Source organism: Papio anubis, chromosome 2 (genome assembly GCF_008728515.1).
Source record: "Papio anubis isolate 15944 chromosome 2, Panubis1.0, whole genome shotgun sequence".
Classification (NCBI taxonomy): Eukaryota; Metazoa; Chordata; class Mammalia; order Primates; family Cercopithecidae; genus Papio; species Papio anubis.
In genome coordinates, this window is record NC_044977.1 from 149,550,381 (window position 1) to 149,569,077 (window position 18,697).

At 37.8% G+C, this 18,697-nt stretch overlaps 1 protein-coding gene across 8 annotated transcripts in view; it reads left to right on the forward strand.

The window, feature by feature from the left end:
- XRN1 (5'-3' exoribonuclease 1) overlaps window positions 1-18,697 on the forward strand; it is a 136,670-nt gene that overhangs the window by 74,949 nt on the left and 43,024 nt on the right. For all 8 annotated transcript variants that reach the window (XR_002520524.2, XM_009201582.3, XM_009201581.3 and 5 more), the window contains 5 exons: window positions 2,978-3,034; window positions 3,169-3,301; window positions 8,514-8,583; window positions 11,304-11,511; window positions 12,925-13,020. Coding sequence is in view for 7 of the 8 variants with exons in the window: in XM_009201582.3 (XP_009199846.1) it covers window positions 2,978-3,034; window positions 3,169-3,301; window positions 8,514-8,583; window positions 11,304-11,511; window positions 12,925-13,020 (564 nt within the window). In the remaining variant the exon portion in view is untranslated. The remainder of the gene's footprint in view (window positions 1-2,977; window positions 3,035-3,168; window positions 3,302-8,513; window positions 8,584-11,303; window positions 11,512-12,924; window positions 13,021-18,697) is intronic.

Consider the following 18,697-nt stretch of genomic DNA (forward strand, 5'->3'; position numbering starts at 1 on the left):
TGTTACTGCAATACAAACCCACAATGCGTCAGGAGCAAAGCCATGAGGTTTTTCTTCATGATCATGCCACCAGGGCAAATGTTAAACGGAGAAAACTAAAAATAAATACAATTCTGAAGATAATTTAAACTTTTCTAAGTAATGCAGGATCGTCATTAAAAGTATCAGTAGTTGGGCCGGGCGCGGTGGCTCAAGCCTGTAATCCCAGCACTTTGGGAGGCCGAGACGGGTGGATCACCAGGTCAGGAGTTTGAGACCAGCCTTTGGCTAACACGGTGAAACCCTCGCCTCTACTAAAAATACAAAACTAGCCGGGCGAGGTGGCGGGAGCCTGTAGTCCCAGCTACTCGGGAGGCTGCGTAGGAGAAGGGAACCCGAGGCAGAGCTTGCGGTGAGCTGAGATCCCAGTCACTGCACCCAGCCTGGTGACAGAGCGGTGACTCCAGCCTCAAAAAAAAAAAAAAAAAAAAGTATCAGTAGTTGGCTGGGTATGGTGACTCACAGCTGTAATCCCAACACTTTGGGAGATGGGAGGATCACTTGAAGTCAGGAGTTTGAGACCAGTCTGAGCAACAGCTCCACAAAAAATTAAAAAATTAGCCAGGCGTGGTGGCACACGCCTATAGTCCCAGCTGCTCGGGAGGCCAAGGCAGGAGGATCACTTGAGCCAGGGAGTTTGTGGCTACAGTGAGCCATGATCACATCACTGCGCTCTGGCCTGGGCGACAGAGCAAGACTTTGTCTCACCAAAAAAAAAAAAAAAAAGTCAGTTTTCTTGTTGGAACATGGTTTCCAAACTCAGCTAATTATCAAAATTACTGGCAGAACTTTGCTTCTATACCTCTATTTCCTCATTAGTAAAATTAGAATAAAATTCTGGGGTCCATTTCTAGAGCAATTCTGGGTTCCACCTCTAGAGCAGTGCTTCTCAAACTTTCAGATACAAACAAATCACCAGTGAATCTTGTTAAAATACAGTTCTCGTTTGGTAGGACTAGGGTGTGACTTGAGATTCTGCATTTCTTTTTCTTTCTTTTTTTTTTTTAAACAAAGTTTCACTCTTGTTGCCCAGGCTGGAGTGCAATGGCATGATCTCGACTCACTGCAACCTCTGCCTCCCGGGTTCAAGCGATTCTCCTGCCTCAGCCTCCTGAGTAGCTGGGACTACATGCATGCACCACCATGCTCGACTAATTTTGTATTTTTAGTGGAGACGGGGTTTCTCCATGTTGGTCAGGCTTGTCTTGAACTCCTGACCTCAGGTGATCCACCCACCTCGGCCTCCCAAAGTGCTGGGATTACAGGCGTAAGCCTCTGCACCTGGCCAAGATTCTGCATTTCTAATAAGCTCTTAGGTGATCACATTTTGAGTAGCCAGTCCGCAAACTTCTCATACATTAGATATGGGTTGGGCCTATTGTGAACATTACCCAGCTTATTCATTTTCCTGATGAATCGGTTTTGATCCATGTCCTCTAATCAATGCCATAGTGTGATAATGCCTATGAATGTCTTAGAGCATATGGGTTGTTTTTTGATATGCAATACCCCACTGTGCCTGCTCTTTAAAGTTCCCTTAAATCTCTTCATAGTCTTTCCTTTGGCTGTTGTGTGTCTTTTAGTGCGTCTAGTCTGCTGTGGGCTGACAGCATAGATACTTTGTCATTAAGGCCTTCACTGTTCACTGTGTTAAAATTGTAATGTCTCCCCCTACTGCTATCCTCCTTAACTGCTTCATTTTTCTCTAGGCTTTTTACCTTCTAACATGCTATATATCTTCCTTATTTTGTTTCTTGTATATCTCCCTCAACTAGAGTAAAAGAACAGTTCACTGCTTTATCTCCAGCACCTAGATTAATCAATATATAGCACACAAATAGATCTCGGTAAATATTTATTGAAAGAATAAATGAAATGTCTCTTAACAAAAGAAAGTAGACACTGTTTAAAGGCTTGAGCATTTTATAGTATGTAAATACATGAACCCTATAGTTTATGGACTCTATAGCCTGGATCTGTTCTGTGTCCTTTTGTACTTATTCCCATAAGCTATGTTCTAAAGAGAGGTGGCTGCCATATAATTAAACCGCTGTAATTTTTAAAATTAGGTAAGAATTAACTTTAAATTTTTTTAGTGTGAATAGTAGTTTATGAATTGTAAAGGATATAAATTTTTCTCATGTTTTTATTAGATAGAACAGGGAATATTTCCATCTTACAGATGGAAGGAAGCTGATGCCTAAGGTAGTTAAGTGTGAGTTCACAGAACTAGGAAGTATCAAAGATAGGAGAAAAGTCTTCTTCCAGCATTTTTTAGATAATGAAAAGATTCTAATATCGAATTTTACAATAAATTCAAAGCAAAGAGTTTTGTCAAATGAATGCCACCATAATTTTTATAAGTGGCCACAAAATTCATGGTATTGTCATAGGTCAGTACTTGATACTTTTTTAAAATATATAAATCTTTGTTGGCCATTGTATGTAATTCTTTTTATAGTTATAAAAAAGACATTTGAATAGGATAGCATTTATATAAAGTCCAAAACAGACAAATGTAATATTTTGTGTTAAAAGTAAGGTTACTTCCGGAAAGGGTAGTAACTGGGAGGAGATGGAAAGAATTTCTTTTGTTGTACTTAGCAGTGTTGTTTCTTGAACCAGGTATAGTTATACATAGATACACTATAAAACTTCATTGGCCTATATACGTATAATTTTGCATTTTCCTCCCCATGCTGTCTTATACTTCAACAGAAAATTTTACTTTAAAATTTTAAAATGATAATTTAGGCTACAGGCATTTTATATGTGTTTATTTTATTTTTTCTTGCTGCAGCTGCAGAAATTTAAATATTTTTAAAATTAATCACTTCATTTGGCTTTTTAAAATTCAGACATGTAGAAGTAGTGAGTAGTTTAGTGATTTTATAATTTTATATTTTAAAAATATTTAACAATTTTTCCTTTTCCTCAGCAAAGAAAGAATAATAAGAAGGTGCGAGTAACAGTGAAGCCCCATTTGCTATACAGAGTAAGTTTCCTATCAAAGAATTTAGAGTTGTTGCTTTCACTTTGAATTTATGGAAGGAACAAAAATGTTTTCAGTATATCAGTAGGAAAACTTTTTTTTTTTTTTATTAGAATTAATAGCTTTCTTCTCTTCAGCCTTTAGAACAGCAACATGGAGTCATTCCTGATCGGGATGCAGAATTTTGTCTTTTTGACCGTGTTGTAAATGTGAGAGAAAACTTCTCAGTTCCAGTTGGCCTTCGAGGCACCATCATAGGAATAAAAGGAGGTAATATCCTAATACTTGAAATGTCTTCAACTTAGTTTATATTGTAAAGTAATACACAGGCTTGTTTGTTTTTTATATCTAACCAGAAAGTGACTATAAATCAGGAACAAACTAGATCTTTTTATGTTTTAGTTAAAATTTTCTTAGGTTATACTTTTCAGAGAAAAAAACTCTTCTGTTTTTTATTGTATAATCTGTAAAGAGATTAAAAGGAGGAGAAACTGAGAAGGGGCTGCTGAGAATTTAGTAGTTTTATATCACATTAAAATTATGCAAGATCTTGGTGAGCATACATATGTTTTCATGAAACTGATAAAGAATTTTCATTGCTTCTCCCGAGTTAAACATTTGTCTAATCTTGCTCAGAGCTTTATTTTAATCATAATCACTAAGTTTCTCAGATTAAATACATATTACGTTAGTTACAGTTAAAAGATTTGAAAATTAAATGTGTATTTTAATTTGGACTTTATGAATACAACTAAATTACATATATAAAACCTATCAATCTGTTGCACAACAGTGTGCATACAGTTCACATTACTGTACCATACACTTAAAAGTGGCTAAGATGGCGGAAAAAAAATCAGAGTAGGGGAAAAAAAAGGAAGCAGCAGCTAAATAGCTGAATGTGCCCCCAAAGATATTCCAGGAATAACCAGCTTTATAGCATAGATTCAAAAAAAAGTTAGTGCCAGCATGAAGCAGTATCATGCACCCAGGGGTCAGTGTTCTGGCAGCACTGTTCCTCTATATATATCCCAGGCATCAGACTTCTTGGTCTCACTATCCCAAAAGTAGGAAGAACAGGCAGGCCACTAGCTGAAGAGAACTGCTTAATTAGTGCCAGCAATGTGCCAGGCACTAACACATTTTGCTTTTAACCCTCACTATCACGCAAGGGGTGGTCTCACCTGAGAAGTTAAGTAAGCTTCCTGTGTTTACATAGATAAGTGGCAGAGCTGGGATTTGAGCTCCTTCCCCTAATTCCTACCTAAATTTGAACAGTGGTTCTGTACATTTTCCATTTGTAGATCCTCTTTGAATATCTTCCTGCCCATATAACTAAAAGAATTTTCTTCCCTAATTTTGTTTTTTACTTTTTTGGAAGACTCACTATTGTTAAGATGTCAGTGAAATCAGTTGCTTTGATTTGTAGAGTCAAAGAATCCTGATCAAGATCCCAGCAGCCTGTTTTATAGAAATTGATAAGCTGGTTGTAAAATTTATTTTAAAAGCAAAGGCTTTAGACTAACCAGAAAAAATTGAAAAAGAAGGACAAAGTTGGAGAATTTACCCACCTGATTTCAAAACTTTACAAAGCTGGAGTAATGAAAAACAGTGTGAATTAATGTAAAGATGGCATATAGATCAGTGGAATATAATTAGAGTCCTGAAATAGACCCAGACCTATATGGTCAATTGATTTTACAACAATGTGCCAGGATAATTTGATGAAGAAGGGATAATGTCTTTAACAAGTGCTGTTGTCCTCATTAGTATAGTGGTGAGGGAAAAAAATGTAATTTAATTTAAAAATCGTGCTGTATATATTGAGGACTTGTTTAATGTAAAAGAAAAAATGGTGTTGGAACAATTAGACACCATATGCAAAAAAAAAAAAAAAATCCACAACTCCTTACCTTATATCTTCTATAGAAATTAGCTCAGGGCCGGGCGCGGTGGCTCAAGCCTGTAATCCCAGCACTTTGGGAGGCCGAGGCGGGCGGATCATGAGGTCAGGAGATCGAGACCATCCTGGCTAACACGGTGAAACCCCGTCTCTACTAAAAATACAAAAAATTAGCCGGGCGTGGTAGCGGGCGCCTGTAGTCCCAGCTACTCGGGAGGCTGAGGCAGGAGAATGGCGGGAACCCGGGAGGCGGAGCTTGCAGTGAGTTGAGATCCGGCCACTGCACTCCAGCCTGGGCCACAGAGCAAGACTCCATCTCAAAAAAAAAAAAAAAAAAAAAAAGAAATTAGCTCAAAATGAATCAAAGACCTAAATGTAAGAGCTAAAAGTATAGAACTTTAAGGAGAAAATCTTAGTAACCTAGAATTAGGTAAAGATGTCTTAAATAACACAGAGAGAGTCTGAAAGAAAATTGCCAGCCAGGTGCCGTGGCTCACACTTGTAATCCCAACACTTTGGAAGGCCAAGGCAGGAGGATTGCTTGAGCCCAGGAGTTTGAGACAAGCCTGGGTAACAAAGTGAAACTCTGTCTTTACTAAAAAATTTTTTTAAATTAGCCAGTCATGGTGTTGTGCACCTGTGCTCCCAGCTAATCAGGAGGCTGAGGTGGGAGAATCACTTGAGCCCAGGAGATCGGAGATGTAGTGAGCCCTGATTGCACCACTGCACTCCTGCCTGGATGACAGACCGAGACCCTGTCAAAAAAAGAAAGAGAGAGAAAAAGAAGAAAGGAAGGGAGGGAAGGAGGGGAAGAAGGGAAGAAATAAAGAAAAGAAGGGAGGGAGAGAAAAAGAAAAGGGTGGAGCAGGAGGGAGGTAGGGAGGGAAAAAGAAAAGAAAAAGAAAAAGGCCAGGGGAGGGTCGGTGGAGGGAGGAGGGGAAAAGAAGAAAAGGCCAGGCCCTCACGCCTGTAATCCCAGTACTTTGGGAGGCCAAGGCCGGTGGATCACTTGAAGTCAGGAGTTCGAGACCAGCCTGGCCAACATGATGAAACCCTGTCTCTACTAAAAATACAAAAATTAGGGCCGGGCGCGGTGGCTCAGCCTGTAATCCCAGCACTTTAGGAGGCCAAGGCAGGTGGCTCACAAGGTCAGGAGTTCGAGCCTGGCCAATATGGTGAAACCCCATCTCTACTAAAAATACAAAAATTAGCCAGGCATGGTGGTGCATGCCTGTAGTCCCAGCTACTTGGGAGGCTGAGGCAGAAGAATCACTTGAACCTGGGAGACAGAGGTTGCAGTGAGCCAAGATCATGCCACTACACTCTAGCCTGAGCGACAGAGCAAGACTCTGTCTCAAAAAAAAAAAAATACAAAAATTAGCCAGGAATGGTGACAGGTGCCTGTAATCCCAGCTACTCGGGAGGCTGAGGCAGGAGAATCTCTTGAACACAGAGAGTAGAGGTTGCAGTGAGCTGAGATCACACCACTGCACTCTAGCCTGGGCAACAGAGCAAGACTCTGTCTCAAAAAAAAAAAAAAAAAGACAAGACAGAAAGAAAAAGAAAATTGCTGCTTTAGACTTCATCAAAAATAAAAAAAAAAAAAAAAAAAAAAAAAAACTCACTCTTCAAAAGACCGTATTACAGAAATGAAAAGGCACATATTAGCAAAACATAAATCCAACAAATGCTTTTATTTAGACTATATAAAAGTTTTTTACAGTTTAATAAATCAAACAACCCAGTTTTTAAAATGATCAAAATAGCTGAACAGATACTTTACCACAGAAGATATATGGATAGCAAATAAGCATATGAAAAAATGCTCAACATCATTCGTTGTTAGGGAAATACAGATTAAAACCAAATAAGATATTACCATGTACAGACTAGAAAGACTGAAATTTAAGAGAGTGGTTATACCAAGTGTTGACAACGATATAGGGCAACTAGAACTCTCCTATATTGCCAGTCGTAATGTAAAAGATAAAACCACTTTGGAAAGTAGTTTAGTGGGTTCTTTTTTTTCTCCCCCCATTGGTGGGCTATCATGATGAAGGTAAGTCCTTAAAAAGTTAAACATACATCATAGCATAGGGCCCAGCCATCCCATTCATAGGTGGGTATTTACCCAAGAGAAATGGGCTTAAATCCACATTAAACCTTGTTCATGAATCTTCATAGCAGCCTTATATGTAATAACCAAAGCCTCGAAATAATCTAAATTCTCATTGATAGGTGAATGGTTAAACAAATTCTTGGATACATATGCAGTGGAATACTTCTCAGCTATAAAAAAGAAACTACTGATACAACATAGGTGACTCTCAAAATAATTATGCTCAAAGAAGCCAGACGAATGAGGAATACACATTGTATTATTTCATTTACATAAAATTCTACAAATGTAAAGTAACCTATGGTGACAGCAGAGTTTTAGTTGTTGCCTGGTTTAGGAGGATTCAGATTACAAAAGGACATGGAAAGGTTTGGAAGTGATTATCCTATTTGTCGTGGCTTCATGGTTAATTATGTATGTTAAAACTCATTAACTTGTATATTTCAGATATGTGCAGTGTATCATATGTCAGTTATACCTCAGTAAAGCTGTGTTGTTGTTGTTTGTTTGTTTGTTTTTTTGAGATGGAGTCTCGCTCTGTGGCCCAGGCTGGAGTGCAGTGACGCAATCTTGGCTCACTGCAAGCTCCACCTCGCGAGTTCACGCCATTCTGCTGCCTCAGCCTCCCAAGTAGCTGGGACAACAGGTGCCCGCCACCACACCTGGCTAACTTTTTTTTTTGTATTTTTAGTAGAGACATGGTTTCACCGTGTTAGCCAGGATCTTCTTGATCTCCTGACCTCATGATCCACCCGCCTCAGCCTCCCAAAGTACTGGGATTACAGGCGTGAGCCACCGTGCCAGGCCCAGTAAGGCTGTTTTTTAAAAAAAAAAGTACATGACTTAAGACCCAGCAGTTTTCACTTTTAACCTAGGGAACAATCACCTGCATAAAGGACACATTTGCATGTTCATTGTAGCATTGTTTATAATAGCAAAAGTTAGAAATCACCTAAATGTTTATCAGCAGGAGAATGAATAAATTATTGTTTACCCATAGATGGGATACTGTATATCCAGAAAACTGAATGCACACGTTTCCCTGGGTGAATCCCACAAATATAATGTTGAAAGAAATAAAAATAAGTTGCAAAATAATATATTCTCTATGATACCATGTATATGTTTCAAAACTTGCAAAACAATACTATATATTATTCATAGATATATATGTATGTAGTAGAAGTATAAAGAAACATAAGGAATCATAACTGCCAAATTGAAGATAATGGTTACCTAGTTGGGAATTGGGACAATAATGATCCTCTAAGGCACTGGTATTCTGTTTCTTAGCTTATATAACTTTCCTTCTATTAATATTATGCCATTCTTCATATCCTGAATATTTTATATCATATCCAGAATTTTTATAATAAATACTTCCAAACACTCCAAAAACTTATCTGTTGATTTTTCATCATATGATTTTTTATTGTCTCTTTCTCTCTGTGTTTTAACAGCTAATAGAGAAGCTGATGTACTGTTTGAAGTATTATTTGATGAAGAATTTCCTGGAGGGTTAACAATAAGGTTTGTATTTCCCAATGATAATTGCCCTTTGTGAATATGTTCATGTGGCCAGTGGCTTTACATTATTTTTTATTTGCTTACAATTTCAATGCATGGTATGTGTAAGACATACTTGCTACTAGAGATGTAACACTGAATAAGGCAGACATGCTTTCTACCCTCATAGAGCTTTCATTTTAGTGAGGGAGGTAATTAAGCAACTGATTACAATATTATTTAATTAAAACATGGCAAGCACTAGGAAGAAGTGCAAGTTTTTATAAAGAGTGTGACCCGTCCTGCGAGTAACAGAAAGGCCTCCTTGAGGAAGTGGTATTTAAGATAGAACTTGAAGAATGAATAATAGCTACCGAGGGAAAAAAGGGGGGAATAATGATATGTGCACAGGAAGAAGGAATAGCATATATAAACAATGGTATTAGGGTTAAATAACTTGAGGAATAGAAATGTCCTTTGAAACTAGTGACATGTATGTCTTTGTCACCAATTTTAGTGGAGTTGTAGGTACTCATGACAAATTGGCATGATTTGAGAAGTGAATGGCAAGTGTAGTAATGGAGACAGGAAATGGAGGCAACACTTGGGAAGTTTGACTATAAAGGAAAGGAGAAAGTTAACTGGAGGTTAGGAGGTTTAAAGGAAGAGAGTTAAATTTAACACAGATAAGATGAGTATTTTGGGAGAAAGTGCCAATAGAAAGTTTAAAGTTATAGGAACAAGGATCATGATAAAATGAGAGGCACTGTGGTGTACTCTCACACTTAAACATTGTATTACCTTGGGTAGGTTAATTAAATGTCTGACCCTCAATTTCCTCATCTATAATGAAGATATATACATACTTCCCTAGGTTATTGTAAGAATAAAACGAAATCCTTTCCAGTTTTCTACTTTCTAAAAATCAGCTGGAAAGCAACTGAATTTATCTAGTTTCTTTTTCTCCTCTATTTTGATGAATGAGTAATTAAAATAAAAAATTACCCTTTTTTAACCTCCTTGCATGAAATCACAGTCTTCGGCCGTTATACCAAGTAGTTACCTTCAGGATGCTATTATTGTTGTTTTGCAATTTAAATATGCTTGTTACTCAAAGACTTCTCCTGTCTACACTCTTCACATACAGTGGCAGAATCCGGATCTCCTGTCTGATTTTATTGTTCATGAAAATGTTTGATAACCAATGCCTTTGATTCACTAACTTTTCAAAATATATTTTAAGTATATTTTTGTGGTTTTTTTTTCCTCAGTGTCTTTTTTCCCCGTCTCCTAGTAAGGGACAGTGAATTTATTGACTGATAGAGAGCTGGGTAAAAGATTACCTGCTTGCAGTATATTCATTTATGTAATGCAGAATCTTTAGTAAGTTTAGTTCTCATGAAAATAGATACTTCCTAGCAACCTTAAACTTACAAAGGTTTCTCATAGAACTCTACTTTTGCACTTTCTTTCAATATAAGAAAATTATACTCTCAAAGAGAAAAAAGTAGGTCATAGAGTTGAAAACTTAAGAGAAGGTTTGTTTAATATCTAACACGTTTATCAAGGCCATGAAAGATGGAAATCACAAATACTTGTCTCTTAAGCCTTTCCAGATACAGGCCCAGAACTTTAAGATGGGAAAATGAGGAAAAAAAGGGCCGGACTCCACATTTGACCAATAGACAAATAAAATCAAAGCTAACACTTACCCTGTTGCTTAGGAAGAGCCATACTGAGAATGGTTCCATGCTCCTGAGCTTTCATAACCTAGACTGCCCAAACCACAGTTTTCATTTTTTTGTTTTTGTTTGTTTTGTTTTGTTTTTTGAGACAGATTCTTGTTCTGTTGCCCAGTCTGGAGTGCAGTGGCATGATCTTGACACACTGCAGCCTCCATCTCCCGGGTTCAAGCAATTCTACCTCAGCCTTACGGGTGGCTGGGATTACAGGTGTGCACTACCATGCTTGGCTAATTTTTTTGTATTTTTAATAGAGACAGAGTTTCAACATGTTTGCCAGGCTGGTCTTGAACTTCTGACCTCAACTGATCCGCCCGCCTCGGCCTCCCAAGTGCTGTGCTGGGATTACAGGCGTGAACCACCATGCCCGGCTCCACAGTTTTTAAGAAGTTTGAGGCCAGGCGTGGTGGCTCACACCTGTAATCCCAACACTTTGGGAGGCCAGGGATGGAGGATCACTTGAGCCCAGGAGTTCAAAACCAGCCTGGGTGACATAGTGAGACCCTGGCTCTAAAAAAAAATACAAAAGCATGCCAGGCATGGTGCCTTGCACCTGTGGTCTCAGTTACTCAGGAGGCTGAGATAGGAAGACTGCTTGAGTCCAGGAGTTCAACACTGCAGTGAGCTAGGATGTAGCACCATTGCACTCCATCCTGAGTAACAGCGAGATCTCATCTCTCAACAACAACAAAATTCATAAATTTTCAGTTGTATTCAACAATTAAGATGCAAGCTTCTTAACAACAAATCGACACACACCCCTAAAACATAGTTGGGTTTTCTCTACTTAGTAAATACTAAATGTGCTCTTAGGAAACTTTGTAGAAATACATCATCTTATAAATTGAGCTATTTCTATGATTTGAGGTTCCTCTACTGAATTTAAAAAGTAATGTTTACTAATGCTGATGATGGATTGTCCACCAAAAATTATTTGACTTTTCTCCCTAACACATTTAGTATTGTTTTCCTTCTGACACTGATGTAACTTTTTACTTTTAGATGCTCGCCTGGTAGAGGTTATCGACTGCCAACAAGTGCCTTGGTGAACCTTTCTCATGGGAGTCGCTCTGAAAATGGAAATCAGAAGTTGACAGCTATTGTAAAACCACAACCAGCTGTGCATCACTATAGCTCAAATTCATCAGTTTCCTGTGGGCATTTGGGAGGCCTCAACCATTCCCCTCAATCACTTTTTGTTCCTACTCAAGTAAGACTCTCAGTCTTTAACTCCTTTTAACTTCTCCTCTACCCCTTTTACAAATCAGAAATCACAGCAGACTTTGTAAATGTAAACCTAATTTAACTTAGTTTCCCTTTTTTATTTAAAAAGTTTTGGTTCAGGTCAATTCCAAATTTAAGATACTAGGCTAGTAAAGAATGCTATTGCTAGCATTCTACCTCTGCTATAAAATAACAGTTGTATTAAAGGAAAAAATTGTATTTAAATAAAGAACTTAAGAATGTCCATGTTTTCTCTTTATATGTTTACTTTTCAAGTTAACATTTAATTTTTTTCTTGTATAATCCAAATGTCCTGTGCGATCTGCTATAAATAACAAATTTGAAAGATAAAGGGCAAAGATTATATCACATTTATCAGAAGCAATTTTCAAGTTTCTCCCATACAATTTATGGGCAATTTCCTTTATTTCTTCTTTCTAGGGACAAAAATTGAGTTATCTTGTTTGAGACACTATTTAATTCCATGGCCCCAAATCTCATGCTTATTAAGTAAATTTTTTAACCCAAATAGTACCTGTTTATTATAAACCAATTGGAAAACACAGAAGTAGATGATAACAAAGGAAACACAAGCAAACGGCCTCTCAAATCTCATAGGTAACCACTGTCAAAATTTGGTGCCTATTTTTCCAGAGTTTAAATCTTAATTGTTGATTTTTAAATTTATTAGATTATTTTGTGTAAGGTGAAGATTTTTAAAATAAAATTTTTAGGTGTTAATTTGAGTGAGAGAATGTATTTTACATTAGAAGACAAAAAACCTATTGATGGGGATATGGATTCAGTGTAATCTTTTATAGTGTTTGTTATGCTTTATTTTTCAACAAATAAAACCAAGACCAGTTGCATATAAAGAATACCAGTTTCACTCTCACAGAATACTTTTGTGATTACTATGCTGAGCTTTAGAAAAAAAAGGAACTAAGAGATTTCACATAATGAAAGTTAGTTTAGGGGTCGACATGGTAGCCCACATCTGTAACCCCAACACTCTGGGAGGCTAAAGCAGGAGGACTGCTTGAGGCAGGAGTTCAAGACCAGCCTGGGCAATACAGCAAAACATGGTAACCCATCCCTAGAAGAAAAAAAAAAAAATTAGTTGGGCATGGTGGTAACATGCTTGTAGTCCTAGCTCCACAGGAGGCTGAGGATTGAGCCCAGGAATTCGAGGTTACAGTCATCTGTGACCCCACCACAGCTTCCCAGCCTAGGTGACATAAGCAAGACCCCACATGAGTAAGACCCCGAGTCAAAAAAAAAACAAGTTAGTTTAATATCCCATCTACCACTGAATAACATTAATAAATAAATTGTTTGATTTTTAATATGCATTTTTATTTCTTCCTATTTTCTTAAGAAATTGTTTGTACTTTGCTAGGTATCTACTAAAGATGATGATGAATTCTGCAACATTTGGCAGTCCTTACAGGGATCTGGAAAGATGCAACACTTTCAGCCAGCTGTACAAGAGAAAGTTAGTATTCCTTGTTTTGATGGACAATTAATTTAAAGAAAATATTTTTTTATATTTTTCTTAAGACTACAATGATTATTTTTCTGTGAAATCTCATAATTTTGATCATGAATGTTCTTTTTTTTAAAAAATAATTTCAACTTTATTATTTTAGGTTCAGGAGATACATGTACAGGTTTGTTACATGAATATACTGTGTGACACTGAAGTTTAGGGTACAAATGATCCTGTCACCCAGGCAGTGAGCATAGTACCCAATAGGTGGTTTTTCCGCCCTTCCCTCCTCCTCCCTGTCTCCCCCATCTAGTAACCCCCAGTGTCTGTTATTCCCATCTTTATGACCATGTGTATCCAATGCTTAGCTCCCACTTATAAGTGAGAACCATATAGTATTTGGTTTTCTGTTCCTGTGTTCATTCACTTAGCATAATGGCCTTCAGTTCCACCTATGTTGCTGCAAAGGACATTATTTCATTCTTTTTTATGACTGCATAGTATTCCATAGTGTATATTCTGTGGTGTATATATACCACATTTTAAAAAATCTGGCTGGGCACTGTGGCTCACGCCTGTAATCCCAGCACCTTGAGAGGCTGAGATGGGTGGATCACTGGAGGTCAGGAGTTTGAGACCAGCCTGGCCAATATGGTGAAACCCCATCTCTACTGAAAATACAAAAATTAGCCAGCTACTCGTGATGGTGAGGCAAAAGAGTTGCTTGAACTTGGGAGGCCGGAGGTTGCAGTGAGCCGAGATTACCCCATTTCACTCCAGCCTGAGCAACAGAGTAACTAACACTTAGTGTCTAAATCAATCAATCAATGAATCAATCTTATCCACCATTGATAAGCACTTAGGTTGATTCCATGTCTTTGCTATTGTGAATAGCAAATGCAATTAATATATGTGGGTATGTGTCTTTTTGGAAGAATGGTTTATTTTCCCTGGGGTATGTACCCAACAGTGTGATTACTGGGTCGAATGGTAGTTCTGTTTTAAGTTCTTTGAGAAATCTCCAAACTGCTTTTTACAGTGGCTGAACTAATTTACGTTCCCACCAAGAGTTTATAAGCATTCCCTTTTTTCTACAACCTCACCAGCATCTGTTATTTTTTGACAGCCATTCTGACTGGTGTGAGATGGTATCATCTTGCAGTTTTGATTTGCATTTCTCTGATGATTAGTGATGTTGAACTTTTTTTTCATATTTTTCTTGGCCACTTATATGTCTTTTGCAAAGTGTCTATTCATGTCTTTTCCCCATTTTTAAAAAAATTAATTTTTTAATTAAAATATAAATTTTCTTAAGATTTTGCTAATCTTCTCTGTACCATTCCAATTTTAGTATATGTGCTGCTGAAGCAAGCATCTTGTGCCCATTTTTAAATGGCATTATTTGTTTTTTGCTTGTTGAATTAAGTTCCTTATAGATTCTTGATATTAGAACTTTGTCAGATGCACAGTATGCGAATATTTTCTCCCATTCTGTAGTTGTGTGTTTACTCTGTTGATAGTTTTTTTTTGTGAGCAGAAACTCTAGTTTAATTAGGTCCCATTGTAAATTTTTGTTTTTGTTGTGATTGCTTTTGAGGACTTAGTCATGCATTCTTTCTCAAGGCTTACACTCCAAGTGGTATTTCCTGGATTTTCTTCTAGGATTCTTACAGTTTGAGGTCTTATGTTGTAAGTCTTTAATCCATCTTGAGTTGATTTTTGTATATGCTGAAAGGTAAGGGTCCAGTTTCATTCTTCTGCATATGGCTAGCCAACTATCCCAGCATCATGTATAGGGAGTCCTCACCCCATTGCTTGTTTTCGTTGACTTTGTCAAAAATCGGGGTTGTAAGTGTGCCATTTTATTTCTGTGTTCTCTATTCTGTTCCATTGGTCTGTGTGTCTGTTTTTGTACCAGTACCATGCTACTTTTGTTACATGGCAGATACATGGTAATATAAACTTACAGTATAACATGAAGTCAGGTAATGTGATGTCTCCAACATTGTTCTTTTTGCTTAAGATTGCCTTGGCTATTGGGCTCTTTTCTGGTTCCATGATTATGAATTTTCATAATTATTTTCAGACCTGTAAAAGTTTCTGGACCAATGAGTCGAGAGTATAGATAATTTTTGTTTTAAATCAGCTTTAGTTTTTTTTAGTTATTTACAAAGTCATAGTAACTATATTTTAAATTTAACAAAGGCCCTTATCGCATTTAACAACTTATTTTTTTCCACTTGAACATGTCACTTTATGCTGGTAGTTGGTTATCTTAAATATGAATGAACAAATAAGCATTCCTTGGTGGAGATTAAGAAGAGGAAAAAAGTGCTGCTAAAAGAGTAGAGACTCAGACAAAGAAAGGAAGAGGAAAGGAATAAATTCCTACTACATGTTTTGCTAGTTACCTATCTTCTCAGCTTAGATCAAAAAGGAATGTTCGGTGAGGCGTGGTGGCTCACGCCTGTAATCCCAGCACTTTGGGAGGCCAAGGCTGGAGGATTACTTGAGGTCAGGAGTTCAAAACCAGCCTGACCAACATGGTGAAACCCCATCTCTACTAAAAATACAAAAAATCAGTTAGGTGTGGTGGCACACACGTGTAGTCCCAGCTACTCGGAAGGCTGAGGCAAGAGAATCACTTGAACCCAGGAGGTGGAAGTTGCAGTGAGTCGAGATTGTGCCACTGCACTCCAGCCTGGATGACAGAACAAGACTCCATCTCAGAAAAAAAAAAAGGAATGTTGAAGTTTATAAACCAGTAGCCTGTACCTTCAGACCCTCATTTATTCTAGTATCCTGCAGTAATGGTGGCATTATCAGAGATAAAAGAGAAAATTACAAAGGAAATATAAACATAAATGGCAAAATAAATATAAATAGTAAAATAAACATAAAAAATTAGTGCATATGTCATAACTTAGTCTAAACAGTAAAGAAAAATATTAGGGTGACAAGATACATAGGTCTCCTCAGCCAATGTGCTATTATAAGCTTTCTTTAGGTTATCCATAAATTATTTTGTTTTAAACTATTTGAATCACAAAACCTAATTTCCTCATTCCGAGTCCGGTACTGTACTTACTGCACCACACTGCTTCAGGGTGTAAACTGGGTTCAAACCCAAGAGATATTTTGCCCAATTTTGCCTTGGGGTCAAAAAAGATGAAAGGGTCTTTAAGAAAGATTCATCAGTCAGCAGTATGTAAGAAGGACTATACGCGAAAAAGATAGGAAACGAGAATCGTAGTTAGAAAGTTAATTTAGGCCAAGAATGACAATCTAAAGTCCAGTTGCAGGAACTGAAAAGGAGTAGAATGATAGAATGATTTATAATATCATTGTAAAAATCATGTTAGAAAGCAAAAATTTTTGACTCTAAGCATTTTAGATTATATGCCTGAGGAATGGTGGTGTTAGAAATAAGGGTAAGAGAAGTGACTTTAGGTGAGGCCAAATCTGGGACTTTTCCTTTTTTTCTTTTTTTTACTTAAAAAAAAATTTTCTTCTTCTTTCATGCTGCCTTGTCTAAGATGGGACACCTTGAGGTTGAGGTGATGGTGGAGTATCCAGCTATAATATCTGTTCTAGAAAGTTGCAGATACTGGATTAAATCTTGACTGAGGTTCAAATCAGAGATATAGATTAGTAATACTTAGCAGAGAAGTAACAGTCAAAGTCATTAGTCAAGCAGTAAGGCAAAAAATGAAAAGAAAACTGTTGTTGAATTTGGAGGAACAGTCCTCAGTAAAAGATTGGAAGAGCAGGAGTTAATTAAAAAGTTGAACAAATAGATAAAGGCAAGAAGGTACTTAGAGTAGTGCTTCCTTTTAGAACAAAACTCCTTGAAAAAATTGTCTATACTGGTGCCTCTCTCTCCCTTTCCCTCTTAAACCCACTCTACTCAGTCTTTCATTCCCATCACTTTACTAAAACTGCCCTTTCAAGGTTCCCAAGGACCTTTGTGTACAAAACCACATGATCAAGTCTGAGTTTCCATCTGAATTGAGCCATCAGCAGCATTGCATACAGTTGATCCCTCTGTTTTCCTTGTCATCCATTCTTCACTTGTCATTGGAATACCACCCTTCCCTGTTTTTCTTCCTGTCTCATTGGCTGTTGTTTCTCAGTCTTCTTTGTCAGTTTTACCTAATCTCTCGGGCTCTTTCAAGATGGAATCCTCTAGGGCTAAATTATTGGATTTTTTTCTCTATCTATACCCGTTTCCTTAGATAGATGGATGGATGGATAGATTGATAGATAGATAGATAGATAGATAGATAGATAGATAGATAGATAATTATAGAGAGATAGATGATAGAGAAAAAAATAGATTTAGATAAGATAGATATAGATACACACACAAACATATATACCTACAAAAACACATACATTGTGACTCCCAAACTTCTCTCTCCAGCTCGGAAGTCCTTTATGATCTTTAGACTCAATGTTCAAACCCTTCATCACCACTCAAATGTCCAACTCTGTGTCTCCACTTGGATACTTAATATACATCTCAAACCTACCATATCCAAAATTGAACTCTCGTTCTTCCCTCACAAACTTAGGTTACCTGATGTCTTTCCCATCTCAGTTAATAGCCACTCCCTCCTTTCATTCAGACCTTGAGAGCCACATCCTTTACTCCTTTTTTTCTCTTTTACCCTCATATCCAATTCATTATCATCTGTAAATCTCTTCCAAATATGTCTAGAATTGGACCATTTCTCACAGGCTCCTACTACCCTACTCCAAATTCATACCAACTCTCACCTTGATGGTTGCAGTAGTCTAGTAATCTGTTTCCATCCTGGCTCCTCTACAGTCTGTTCTCAAGATAGCAGGCAGAGTGATGATATTAAAATATAAGTCAGAGATCATGTCCTTCTGCAGCTCAAAACCCTCCACTGATTCCCCATTTCAGTGAGTAAAAGCCATTGTTTTTATATAATGGCCTGGAATGTCCCATACAATATTGATGTGTCACCTCTCTAATCACATTTTCTATAACTCACCTTTTTTTTTTTTTTTTTTTTTGAGACGGAGTCTCGCTCTGTCGCCCAGGCTGGGGTGCAGTGGCCGGATCTCAGCTCACTGCAAGCTCCGCCTCCCGGGTTTACGCCATTCTCCTGCCTCAGCCTCCCGAGTAGCTGGGACTACAGGTGCCCGCCACCTCACCCGGCTAGTTTTTTTTTTTTGTATTTTTTAGTAGAGATGGGGTTTCACCGTGTTAGCCAGGATGGTCTCGATCTCCTGACCTCGTGATCCGCCCGTCTCGGCCTCCCAAAGTGCTGGGATTACAGGCTTGAGCCACCGCGCCCAGCCTAACTCACCTTTTTGCTACAGCCATAATGGTCTTCTTCCTCTTCCTTGAGTATGCCAGGGATGATCCCCACAACAAGGCCTTTGAATGTGTCTGGAATACTCTATCTCCTCAGAGAGAGGCTTATTTCCCTAGGCTTCTGTGTCCTCATGTATACAATGAAGTTCACTTAGATGACCTCTAAGGTCTTTTCTAGCCACAAAATAGTATTGCTGTCGTACTCTAGAATATATACAGCTCCAGGGTTGGAATCCTGCCTCAACTCCTCAAACTAATGTCTAAGGCCTTCTATAATCTAACCCCACCTAATTATATGATGTATATCCAACCGTTTGGACATAATAGTCTGTTCTT